General features: G+C 41.6%; 2 protein-coding genes and 1 pseudogene across 7 annotated transcripts in view; 1 reads left to right on the top strand and 2 right to left on the bottom strand.

Annotated features, from left to right (window-relative positions):
* Positions 1–378: 378 nt before the first annotated feature.
* Positions 379–5567, bottom strand: Cd200l2 (CD200 molecule like 2). Its single transcript, XM_039088711.2, has 3 exons — positions 4527–5567; positions 2031–2369; positions 379–1412 (listed from the first exon to the last, which is right to left on the bottom strand). Exons 1-3 carry the CDS (start codon positions 4588–4590, stop codon positions 1105–1107), a joined length of 711 nt encoding a protein of 236 aa, XP_038944639.2. The 5' UTR covers positions 4591–5567; the 3' UTR covers positions 379–1104.
* On the bottom strand, positions 5189–7073 carry Traf4-ps1 (Tnf receptor associated factor 4, pseudogene 1; annotated as a pseudogene).
* Positions 7074–7134: 61 nt separating this feature from the next.
* The window catches only part of Slc9c1 (solute carrier family 9 member C1), a 66495-nt gene continuing 60803 nt past the window's right edge, over positions 7135–12826 (top strand). For 2 of the 6 annotated variants that reach the window (XM_039088182.2, XM_017597925.3), the window contains exons 1-5: positions 7141–7252; positions 8486–8616; positions 9242–9495; positions 10617–10717; positions 12440–12568. In XM_039088182.2, coding sequence (XP_038944110.1) covers positions 9348–9495; positions 10617–10717; positions 12440–12568 — 378 coding nt within the window. In that variant the 5' untranslated portion in view covers positions 7141–7252; positions 8486–8616; positions 9242–9347. Of the gene's footprint in view, positions 7560–8485; positions 8617–9240; positions 9496–10616; positions 10718–12439; positions 12569–12826 lie in introns of those variants that run through there. The other 4 variants (XM_017597926.3, XM_017597927.3, NM_001008762.2 and 1 more) reach the window with 4 other exon arrangements.

Below are 12826 nucleotides of genomic sequence, written 5' to 3'. Positions count from 1 at the left end.
GTCTTATTGTACTCTGTTATGCTATGGGAAGCATGCTCTTTTCTGAAGAAAAGTAGAGAAGGAGTGGATTTGAGGGAGAGAGAATCGAGGAAAGAAGGGAGGGGAAAATGTGGTGGAGATGGAATATATGAGAGACAAAATTAATTAATTAAAAAAATAAAATTTTAAAGTGAGGAAAATCCAATGGCTTTCACCAAATTGATGGAAAAAAAAAACAAAACTACCTAACATTAATTAAAAGATTATGAAAATACTTTTTAAAAAGTATTTGGCAGAAAAATAAAACTGGCTATCATTGTCTCCAAAGAAAAACCAAGACCAAAAACTATGAACGAAAAAAACAAGCAAGCAAGCAAACAAACAAAGCAAACGCAGTATGGCAAAGAGCATGTTTATTGAACCCTGCTGCAGTATGCAGGGTTAAGGTGGAGAGTGTCCATTCTTTGATTTGTTTTTTTAGTAGCATCTCTCTCTACAGCACTAGTTGTCTTGGTACTCACTTTGTAGACCTGGCTGTCCCTGAACCCGCAGAGATCCTTGTGCTTCTAACCCCCAAGTGCAGGAATTAAAGTGTGTGTTACTGTGCCTGACTTCATTGTTCATGCCTTAATCATGTGTGTACTTTATACTGATTGACTTCTTCCAAAATAGCTGATTTGTATGAATACTTTTCATAATGGATTTTTTAAAGATAAATATCTCTCCTCTCTCTCTTTTGTGTGTGTGTGTGTGTGTGTGTGTGTGTGTGTGTATGTTTGTGTATGCACATGTGTAAATGCATGCTTGTTTGCATACATGTATGTGTGTGTACATGTATGAACTATGGAAGCCAGAAATAAACCAGGAAAGCCTTCCAACTTGTGACTTTTTTAGCCTTGAGAACTGAACTGAGAGCAGACACTCACTGATTATTCTAGGCTGTCTGGCCAGTGAGTCCCAGGATTCAGCTTTACTTGCTTGCCTAGCATTGGAAATACAAGCACACACCCACAAGTGGCTTTTCATGTGGGCATCAAACTTGAGTTCCGTGCTTTCATGGCAAGTGTTTCATAGACTAAGCTGTATTCCCAGCACCAGCTGCCCCCTTCAACTTCCCTGTCACTTTTACTTACATCCTTGATTTCCTGGCAGAGGGACTATCTTCTCTTCGTGTCTTACAGGGTGAGTCATGGACACAACCACGTTCTGGAGACCCAGGGACCTCGCAGTTTTCAAAGAGATGCTGTAGATTTTAGTGACAGCCACTGTGCCATTGGAGTTCTGAACAAGGTACTCTTGTGCTGGGTGTACTGTGACTTGTGATGGGTAAATGGAGATTCCAGGGGCAGGCTTTCCCACAGCAGAACAACGAAGGCTATGAAGATCCTCAGAGCCAGGTACAGACTGGAGTTCAGTTACCAGTTCAGATACAGCTGAGGCAAAGAGGGGGAAACAAAATTACTAGAAAGACAAACCATACCAAATTCTCTCCTGTGAGAGAATGGCATTTCCCTCCAATTTCTATATGACACACAAATGCTGAAAACACACCCCTGTCTGATGACTCCTCACACACGTCATAAAACTTCCAGCACCTTTCTTCTGTCCACTGACTGCTGTCTCAACTTCCATACAACTATTTATTTACTTTTCATTTATAGCAGCATAACGCAGAACTTGTGTTCTTACTAGTACTGTGACTTTACTTATTTGAAGAATATGGAATACTAATTCCCTTAGTTCTATTGTTCCTCTCAGGGCTCTCTATCTTTTCTCACAACTTCTCCATTTAGTAACTACACTCTGTACTCTTGTAGGTTTTCTCTTCTTAACTGAAGCCAGTGCAGCATAGCTTAAAGAAATGAGGTGGGAGACAGCGCTGCCTAAGTGCGCCATGCCCATTGGCCTCCATTATTTTTCTCCTGTCTAAGTACTTGGATCAAACATCATCAGCCTTCATTATCTATCTTCCTTAAGGATAGTGTCCTTAAGAGCTATAACTCCATGATGTCTACCCCCATAATGGGACCCTTGAGGAAGGTGTTATATACTTGAAATGTTAAGGCAGGTTTGTTCTCCGTGGCTGACGTGTGGAAAAGTGTTAAACAGGCACTTGTAGCAGGCTTCATCGTCAAATGTCACTCCTTGGATAGTCATGAAGGAGGCACTGGGTTCCAGCAACTTACACCGCAGCCTGTTTACGTATGGTGGGAGAATCCTTTCTCCATATTTGTGACTGTAAGTGCCAATATTGTGAGGTGAAGAGTCTTGGATTTTCTGCCAGGTAACTTGCAAAACATCAGCCAAACTGGTCATATTGCAGAAGATGGTAACGTTTCTTCCCAGGATAGCTGTTTCATAATTCTTATGCTTTATTCTCTGTGAAGACTCTGAAAAGGAGGTTCAGCGTTAAGGAAAGTATGCACGTGTACTACCCCAGAGGTCCTAACAGCACTTCCCTTTGCCTTACGATAACCATTTTCATTGCCTCTTCTACACACTAGGAAATGGCACTCTCTAGACTGAGATTACAAGCAAATTTGTATCAAATTGTTTTCCAAAAGTGCAGTGGATCTGAGCTGTACAAAATCATGAGGAACCTCTTCAACACATGAGGCAGGTTTGTTAGAGAAACCCTGTTTGTCAGGAAGTTCTGTGCTCATGCTTCACATGGGCTGGTCTGTGGGACTGTGGTCTTCTAGCAATAGCATTATTTTCCTTTCCTGCCCCTTAGCACTTTCATCTCCGTAACAGCCTTAACTGACACCACCTGACTCACAAGCTCATCTGACAGTTAAAACCACTACAAACGTTTTAGTTTTCCTAAGTAATTTGTTCCTTGCCTGCAGAGAAGGATTAAATACACAAGAAAACCAAAATTAGCAAAATGTAGAAGCAGAAGAGAGAAAGAGTGAATGAATGAATGATTGAATGAATGAATCAAGCTGTCCATCACTGATGCCATAACAGTTCCTGTACTGCTTAGCCCCTCGTTATCATTTGTTCCCAGGTTTCCTGTGTCTTTACAGTTGGAGCTATACCATGACAGGAACCTTTCTCATTATCCATTTTGTTTACAAACATATTCCTTATTGGTGCCAAGGGTTGAACCCAGGCCTGCCTTCATTCTAATGAAAAACTTTATCATTAAACCTCAACCCCTCTTTTTTTCTTTTTTTAATTTGTAATTTTATTTATTTACATTTCAAATGTTATCCTCCTTCCCACAAACTTTCCACAAACCCCATCTCATCCTCTACCCTCTGCTTCCATGAGGGGGCTCCTGCAACCACCCACTCCCACCTCATTGCTCTGGCATTCCCCTATGCTGGGGCATTGAACCTCCACAGGACCAAGGGGCTCTTCTCACATTGATGCCAGATAAGGCCATCCTCTGCGACATATGCAGCTGGAGCCCTAGGAGCTCTGGGGATTCTGGTTGGTTGATATTGTTGTTCTTCCTATGGGGTTGCAAACCCCTTCAGATCCTTCAGTCCTTCCCCTAACTACTCCAGTAGGGTCCCCATGCTCAGTCCGATGGTTGGCTGTGAGCATCTGCATCTATATTGGTCAGGCTCTGGCAGAGCTTCTCAGGGTACAGCTAAACCAGGCTCCTGTCAGCAAGCGCTTCTTGGCATCAGCAATAGGGTCTGTCAGTCCCTCTTTTGAGTTGACCTTTTTTTTTTTTGCTTCCTCTCCTCAAATATTTTTTAAAGACTATTCTAGGTTTTTAACTATGCTTGTAGTGGGGATATGCACCCTTGAACAGAAGGTAAGGGGTCTTTGGATCCCCTGGAACTTGACTGGCAGGCGCTGTGAGCCTGGTGATGTGGGTGCTTCCAACAGAACCGGGATCCTCCAAGAGAATATTATTTGCTCTTGACTCTTAATCCCTGAGCCACCTCCATAGACTATTAACCCCACTTCTTAAAGGTTCATCATAGATGTATATAATCACCTTAACATGAAGAAAACTGATGGTTTAAATGCTCTTTATTCAGTCACTTAGTATGAGCCAAAAATAATAGAATGATGTTACGTACACTCTTAAATTAGGTCAGCTGGCAGTGATAGACAAATCCATAAAGCAGATTATTTTTATAACAAAAACACATCTTAATGAACGTGAGTCTGGAGACAAGTCAGTCTCAAACTTAAAACATATATATGCTGCTCAACTGTGAACCTGGCCATGATTCCAAGAAACAGACAGAAGTCGCAAAGATACCCTTTGTGTCTAGCAGGTCTGCTACCTTTACAGTAATATAGAACAGACATATTTCCAGGAAACTATCCACTTTCAGCAAGAGGTGCACACCTCAGAAGTTCATTCACACTGTTACCTCGCCTTCTATAGTCATTGTTTCAAATATGCTCACACTACATGATTTGCTAACTGTGGAATTGTATCCATCTATGGTTAGCGCACAGAACCAAGCACACATCCCTCTTAACCACTCATAAAATAGCACATGGCCTACCAGGTAGTATTTATTTGCCATCGACTTCCTATATCTATAAATATCTATAAAAGGAAATGAAGTTACCTGATTCTTGCTCACAGAGAGGAAGCAGTAACAGATGGAGACTGAAATGGAGTAAAAAGTCCATTGAATCTGTTGACGAAGGCCTTCACTAATCTTGTTTCCTTGCTGATTGAGACAAATATTTCCTCATACTTTTCCCCACCAAATCATGGTTACTCATTAACACATCATTCTTCTACATAACTTAATGGAATGCTCTTCCATTGAGACCCACCAATGACCATCTGTCAAAATCAATAATCTTTCTACAAGCATAAATATTCTTATTTCATTTAATAATGTAATTCTATCTCTATTTTGTAAATACAATTCAGGATTTATTTTAAAAAATCAGAGCTGTCCTGCTCTTCTGTTCTAGCACTAGAGAGAGGGCCCCACTGGGAGTGGAAAGAGAAATTAGTCTAGAGGCAGATTCTTATAACAGCCCCTCCCTTTGCCAATACCTCCCACAACCTCTATGGCTCTTGGGAAATCGCACCTGAACAGGCACCTCAGCCCGGGTAGAATGTAGTTGGCCTTGACCAGGAGGGGAAGCAGGCCCTGGGATCACATTTCTAGCCCTTGATAACCCCGAGACCTGCTTCCCCAGGGGCCGGGGCTGAAGCACCAATTGGAGGCACCTGAGGGGTAGGGATGACGGTGGTGGTGGTAGGGAGAGTGATCTAGCAACCTAGGCAAAAGAAGCAGAAAGGAGGACCAGCCCCCAATCCAGTTGCAGCCCGTGCCTGAGATCCTGTCCCATCTCCCTTCCCACTTGAACCCAAAAGGATCTTCTCTTGGCTGAGGATATTTCAGGGCAGTTCGACAGAGGCATGGATGAAAACTGCATCATCCCATATGTAATTTCACTTTCGGATGTCCTGGTGGGAAATAAAATTTGGGTTAGCCAAAGTCCAGAAAAACTCTCATCCAAGGAGCCTTGCCAAGTGTCAGGCTTCTGAAAGTTCTTCCAGATTGGATCAGGGTGGAAGGTCTCAATGACCTGCTGTGGCTTAGCCAAACCTGGGTCACTGATCCAGCAGGGAAAAGGTGACCCGGTGGGCAAAGGGCCACTCAAGGAGATTGTTAAAGTCTCCTGGCAACACACGGATGTAGATGGAGAGATGCGTGCCCTCCCCACTGCCATTGGCATTAAGGAAAGCGATTGGCACCTGCAGCTTGTAACCGTACTTATATGTATAGAAGGCTGGGCTGAAGCACTCCAGGTTAGGCTTGGCCTTGGCCTCTCGTAGATGACGCCCTAAGCTGCCAATCTTTCAGATGAGCACTCCATCACTGCCTACCGGATAGCTCTTCCAGCTCTCTGCGCAGTTCCTGCAGCTCTTGCTGCTGTTGGCTCACCAGGGCACGCATCCTAGCCAGATGAGGCTTTACACTCTCCTCCACGTGACGTCCCATTGCCAGCTTAGGGCACCCGTGCTTGCAGCCAGACTCTTTGAAAGGGCAGAGCATGAAGTCAGTACTGCAGCTATCCATCAAGTGGATGGGGAGGTCCCCCTGAGCCACAGTGCCCACTCCACATTGGTTGGGGCAAGGAACAGGCAGTCTTGGGCACTGGTACTAATGACTCTGGATGGTGTCATAAACCTAGTACAGTAGGCACAAGGCTGGGTGCGCTTGGGGCACTCAGAAGTGGCATGCTGGGCCAACAGTCACCTCATCATGTGGGCACCACACTTGTTCTCACAGTACACACTCTCTTCAGGGCACACAACCTCGTGACTCTCGTATGCCTCCCCACTGAAGTCACAACCACAAAATTTCACACTTGAGGCTGCGCTTAGGGCAGTCCTGCTGCAGGTGGGCGGGCAGGTCATGCGGGCTCAGCTTGGCTGGACAGCGATTCGGGCAGGGAACTCCATTCAAGCTGCAAGTGTTCAAGTGGCCCTGTAGATTATGAAGTGTCCCATCCCAGCGACAGCCCTCCTCACTGTGGATGCAGCATAGAGCCAAACCTAACACCTGCACCTCCAGACCCACATCTGGGTAGATCTTGGCATAGTCCAGAGGAAGCTGGTCCTCGGGGCATTTGAAGACTCCTTCACTAAGGAACTGCTGCGGGCAATGTCACAGAAGCAGTGGCCACAATTTGACACCTGCACAGGCTTGCACAAGGGTTTCCCACACAGTGGGAACAGCACCAACCACTGGGGCTTTTCCAGGAACTTGTAGGCGAAGCTCCGCATAGTGGTCTCTATTTGTCTTGATTTCATTCTTCTGTTCCCAGAACCAAGTCCCCAACCCAAAGCTTCAAATCCAGCAACCAGGAATTCTGCATTCAAAATATCTATAACCTCACCCTATCCAGAAGACTTCCTCTTACTTGAATTCAGAGAAAACACTGTCCATGTGCTCATGGCCAGAAACTCACTATACCACGGCTTAAATATACATAATATATTTACTGTATTATAGTCACTGTATTTACATTTTAATGTAAAGAATACATTTACTGGAGGATTGTTTTCTCGATCCCTTATTACTTTTCTAAATAAGCACAGCTTTAAAATTTTCAATGCCTTAAATAGACAGAAAATGGATGCTGTTTCTATGAGCCAATCAAGTCAGGAGTTATGGACCTCCAGCCAGTAGGCACATAGCAGGGGCGGGGCTTGGAATAAGTAACTGTCAGTGAGGTTGCAGTTGGTTTTGGACAGTTCTGGAGTGAGAGGAAGTTCCTGGCCTCCACTTCTCACATTCTCTAGGACACTCCTGTGCCCTGGATGGTGAGCCCTCCTGTTGTTTCTCTTTCTGGAAGTTGACCTTTCCATCTGGTGCTTGTTCTCTGGACCGCCTCTGTTCGAAGATCAAAGGAAGCCACTGTTTAGCTTAGAGTCTTGGCTCGCACTTGTGCTTTCTCATTACAACCAAAGACTGTAAGACCAATTGCCTTAGGGCAAATTTCTGTCTCACCCCTTCACCGTTAAACTTTTTATCAGGTCTTGAGAAACTACTCACCACCACATGGATAATGACTTCATATTGATGACGTACCCAGTAGTCATGCCCTAAAAGAGAGTGGGGTGGAAGATGGTGAGCCTGGGCTGTTCCTTATGAATTACCAGCACTGTTGAGTAGAATTCCCTCCCTGTTCAGGATCAGTGAGTAGGGAGGGTGTTTAATGTCTCAGAGTTCACTAAGCAGACGTTGGGACCTTCAGTTGTATCCAACCCCAATTGTGAGGCTTGGGCCTCAGAGCTTGCTCATGTGAGTAGGAACTCCATCGCACACTGTCGGAGATAGCTCCTTCTCTGCCTTCCTACAAGATGGTAATGATGGGGGAAAAGTCTTCAGGGACAAAGTGAATGGATACAACTTCCATGCTATGAGAAAGGGGGTCTCTGAGCTTTGGTTGGCTGGCCAGTAAGGGTAATGTACACATCAGGGTGGACATTAATATCTCCACAACCAAAACCAAAACATTTCCTTGGTGAAATAATGTCTGAAACTATATAGGGAAATCATAATGGCTGAAACTATGTAGGGAAATCATTATTTTTCTCATAATGAGACTTGGACTCATACATTTATTGAAACACAGTAAACTGATTTACTCTGAAGAAGTTCTGGCGGCATTTTAAATCTGGTTGTTCGTTCTGTAGCTCTTGTACACATATCTTTAAAACATTAAAGACTAGTCATCAATTGTGTTAAACTTAATCTGGGATATCCCTAAATTTCAGTAATAATCGAAATGCGGAGTAATTATATAATCTTTTGGGAACTGGTTGATTAGAATTAAATGTTTTAAAATGATTTAAAAGTGTTTATGGGACTATGTCTTCCGATATGCAGTTCAGAACCAGAGACCCCTTTGCTGTATTAAATTCTGAAAGCAGGCAGAGAAGGTCAAAATGGAACTTGTACAGTTCCCAAGACCCAGGATGCACTCTGGATCAATTAATTCACCTCCGAGGGGAGTAACCTCAGGATCAGCATCAGGATTTTTTTCTTTTCAGCTTTCCAAGTGATTCATGCTACTGCTGAGATGGAGTCTTACTGGACAGACATAGCTGAGAGCCGTTGCTCTATTTCCAGATCAACCTCAAGCTCTTGTTTTCTTTTGTGATTTTTTTTTTATTATTTTGAGGTAGGCAATTGTGTGTGTGTGTGTGTGTGTGTGTGTGTGTGTGTGTGTGTGTGTATTTGAGGTTAACTAGGACATGAGGAGTCCTTGCCCCAGCCCACAAGATGAGATTTCTTGAAAGCAATTAAAAACCTCCAGTGTGAAACTGTCTGACCTTGGGACGAAATAAGTTCTCTGTTTGTGGCTATTGTTCATTGTTTTAAACTCTTATCAGACTCATGGTCCGATGGTGCTCCACACAGGATAAAAGAAAGTCCTGGTTTCTATCAGTAAGGTCTGTTAGCTGGACTCTGGTTAAAATTTACCTGAAAGTAAAATTCACTTCCTCAAACAGTTGCATAACCTACACTAGCTTGTGGTCTCAATGGAGGGAGAAGGGTTCTGTGAAGGATTCCTTTTGGTAGTTGAACAGGTTCAAAACAGACAATGGCTGGGGAGCAGTCAGGACTGAGAATGGATACAAGGCATCACTGGCTAGTGCCTATCCCTTGGGATTATGCAGTTTACATTTCGTTCCAGTAGAAAGTGTCACAGAAAGGAGTTGCATTCCTAATGTTTAAGGGCCATGAGTGAGGAGTCAAGATACTTAAAGGAGAAAAAATCACTTATTTCTCCTTATTTCTTTTAGAAGGGCATTAGGAAGACACCAAGAAGAAAAGTCCTATTCCCTTTGATCCCCTGTGAGTTTTTCAGAGACACAGAGTTTGAGACGCTGACTGTAATTAAATACGGGAATGGAAGAAGTTTTTGAGAATCTAACTACAACCCACAATGTCAAACTGAGTAATGCATGGCTGGATCTTCTCAAAAGCGTGTTTTTGAGCACTCCCCAGGACCTCCCTGAAATCATCTTGATACTATCTTTGATCTGTACGATTGGAGGTAAGCTAAGACCCATCCCCCCTCAGTCTAGTCTATCTTGTAAGCGATATCAGATTGAGTTAAAGAAAGAAAGTAACCGTGGTAGGAAATTAGAATTGTATACCTAGTTACATACATTTAATATAATACATTCAGATGAAAGAATTAAGCAGTACCTATCCTTGGGAAGTGATGGCATAGCTGTCATCGGTGTCCTTCACCTCTCTCAGATTAAAACACTTACAGCACAGTTACTACTAGTCAGACTCAACTTTCAGTAACTAGAGCAATTGAAGGAGAGAAGAATCAAAGTTCTGAATAGAAATCTCCAGAAATTCTACCTAAATAATAAACCTACACTGACCTTTTATAAATGGAAGTGGAGGAGGAGGAAGAGAAGGAGGAGGTAGTGGTGGAGGAGGAGGAAGAGAAGAAGAAGAAGAAGAAGAAGAAGAAGAAGAAGAAGAAGAAGAAGAAGAAGAAGAAGAAGAAGAAGAAGAAGAAGAAGAAGAAGAAGCAGCAAACTGGAAATGGTGTTTTTCTTTACTTTCTTTGACATGTTTAGAAATTATACTAAAAGAATCAGAAAAAAAAGTAAATGGAAGAAAATATACTGATACCTAACAGAGGACTGAGGGCAGCCTTTTCGCAGAAATGGCAAAGAAAACCAGGAATGTTACAAGTTACTGTGGTTTTCTTGGATTTTTTTTCTGTTGGGCAAATTGGTTTTAGTTTGAGTTAATTATTCTTTTATTGGGGAATTGAAAACTAAATGAGCATAGTTTGGTTTACAACCATGATAGCGGTTATAAAAACTATTGCAAATACGACCCAAGGACCAATGGATGTAGCAATAGTTAACTGTTAAGTTATAAATAGTTAATAGTTAAGTCTCTAAAGAAATGCAATCAACCCAAAAAAAAAAGTTATCAACTAGTGTTGACATTGATTTTGTGCCAGCATGAATGAAGGTCTTGATCACATGTAAACAGTAATTAGTAGTAAATATCATTCTATTTCCTTGATATTTAGAAGTCGCATAACATATAATAGTAAAAGTCAGTAAATATGACATTACCTTGTCTATTAGTAATGAGTATAGATTTTACATTGTTCATCAGTAACAAGTATACTTTTTGCAGCATTTTTGAACATGCATCTGAAGGATTTTCCAATTCCTCTTCCTGTGATACTATTTTTAATTGGATGCTGTTTTGAAATTCTGAGTTTTGCATCTACTCAGGTCTGTATAATAAATGAATATCAACATTATATCTAAGGGTTGCATAAATGCAAAGAAGGCTAATGAATTTTTGAAAAAAACAAAAACCTGATCTCCTTCCATTTAAACAAGCAAATGATGTTTGTAATATAATAATAATAATAATAATAATAATAATAATAATAATAAATAACCACACTGAAAGAACAGAGCCCACAGTTTGGAAGCACAAAGATTGTTGGAAGTGAATATGTGCACAACTACTGAGGATAGATCAGAATTCAGAATCCTAGACAAGAATTTGGCCAGGAAGATAGCATGGAGTTTCAATCACAGGATTCTGGTAGTAAGATCATTCCGATAATGATCCAATACTGTTGCGATAGTTGAAAAATGTTTTATATGTTTTGTAGAAGACATGCTTGTCCCTGAAAGGGGCATAGGATAAGATATATAAAGAAATAGAAATTGAGTCTATTCCATGAAATGGAAATGACAAAGACAAATGAGATTTAGACACGGAAGTGACAACATTAGAACAGTTGGGATCATGTAGACAGGAGAATACTTACTATAAAAAAATGTAGACTGTATTCCTGATGCATTAAACAGTGCTCCCACCCAGAAATTTGAGGTAAAAGCTTTTTTTATAAGAGGACAAAACAAGAATCGTTTCCATTGCACAGGCTCTGTGATCTCAGTTTCTGCTACTAAAGGCCTTCTCCATACATGAATGAAAGGCGCAGCTGTTTCACAGCCTATATATGAAATGAACAGTGAGTCCGATTTAGCCCAAGGGCTATATTTAGCAACTGACCAACTAAAGTGGTCATTGGAAATGATGGACTTTTTCAGACATAGCCAGTAATGTTAAGAGAGTCTATCTGTGCAAGGACAAAAACTGAACTGTTCACTTATCTAATCCTAGATAATTCTCTTGACATAAATTCAACTCTAAGTCCTTCCAATGTCTCCACCAGGGGAAGATACCTTTTGCCACAGAACTGTGACCTGTCTAAGATAGGACTCTGCAAGCTAATAAGCCAGCTTGCCACAGTTTCAATTTCTGAGAAAAAGCACGGAACTGGGCCAGAAGTAAAGACATTCAGAAGAACAGCAGTTATGGGAGTGTAAACTTTATCCTGTGCCTGTTCTCAAAACCCTGATAGCACAGGCTAAAGCCAGAGAGGCTAGCTGAAGTCCACACATGTGGTAGGCTGCCCCACAGAAGAAAGATGAATGCTCCTAGTAGAACATGCAGATATCTACTAGCATCAGGATAGATGACCCCCCTGATATTTCACTACTCACACGAACTTCATCTCTGTTCCAGCCTAGACCTCTCATTCTTTCACAGATATTGATTGAACATGGCTTTTTCATAGCTCCTTGGACTCCATGGGATCATTTACTCATTTGTAGATTCTTATGTGTAAGAACCCACTTACTTAAAATACTTTGTTCTCCTCTGTTCCTGTAAACCTGCTATATGGTCTTTACTACCTGTGTCAATGTCCTCTCCCTGAGAAGGGTCCAGGGATGTGTATTAGCTTTCCTCCATTTTGTGTTTCCATATGCCAATCAGATGCAAAGTTGCATAATCCCCAACAGAATTGCTTCAACCCCATACTGTATTGTATCGTTCTCAAATTTTCTTTCTCTGTTGCTAGAGAAGGCTCTCTGGCATGTGTTCTATGCTAACAAAGGGCAAATATGTGTGAATAATCAATTTTATATGACTAGATCCAGTTATATGCAGATGCCATACAGTGGATGGATCCTGACATGTTTTTTGGGATATTTACACCAGTAATTATCTTTAATGTTGCATTTGACATGGATATATACATGCTTCAAAAGTTATTTTGGCAGGTAATGGTTTTGCTTTTATATTACTCTCCATTCACTAACCATGTTAATTATGTTCAGTTTATAATATTTTATCCCAAAATAGAAAATAAAGAGAATGGGGAAATTATAGTACATCAGAGTGGTGAATCTAGAAAGAAAGAAACAAATTGTCTTAGGGTTTTATTGCTGTGAACAGACCATGACCAAAACAACTCTTATAAGGACAATGTCTAATTGGGACTGGCTTACAGGTTCAGAGGTTCAGTCCATTATCATCAA

Source organism: Rattus norvegicus, chromosome 11, assembly GCF_036323735.1.
Source record: "Rattus norvegicus strain BN/NHsdMcwi chromosome 11, GRCr8, whole genome shotgun sequence".
NCBI classification, from domain to species: domain Eukaryota; kingdom Metazoa; phylum Chordata; class Mammalia; order Rodentia; family Muridae; genus Rattus; species Rattus norvegicus.
Note: the sequence above shows the minus strand (reverse complement) of the source record. Positions and strands in the feature narration are given on the sequence as shown.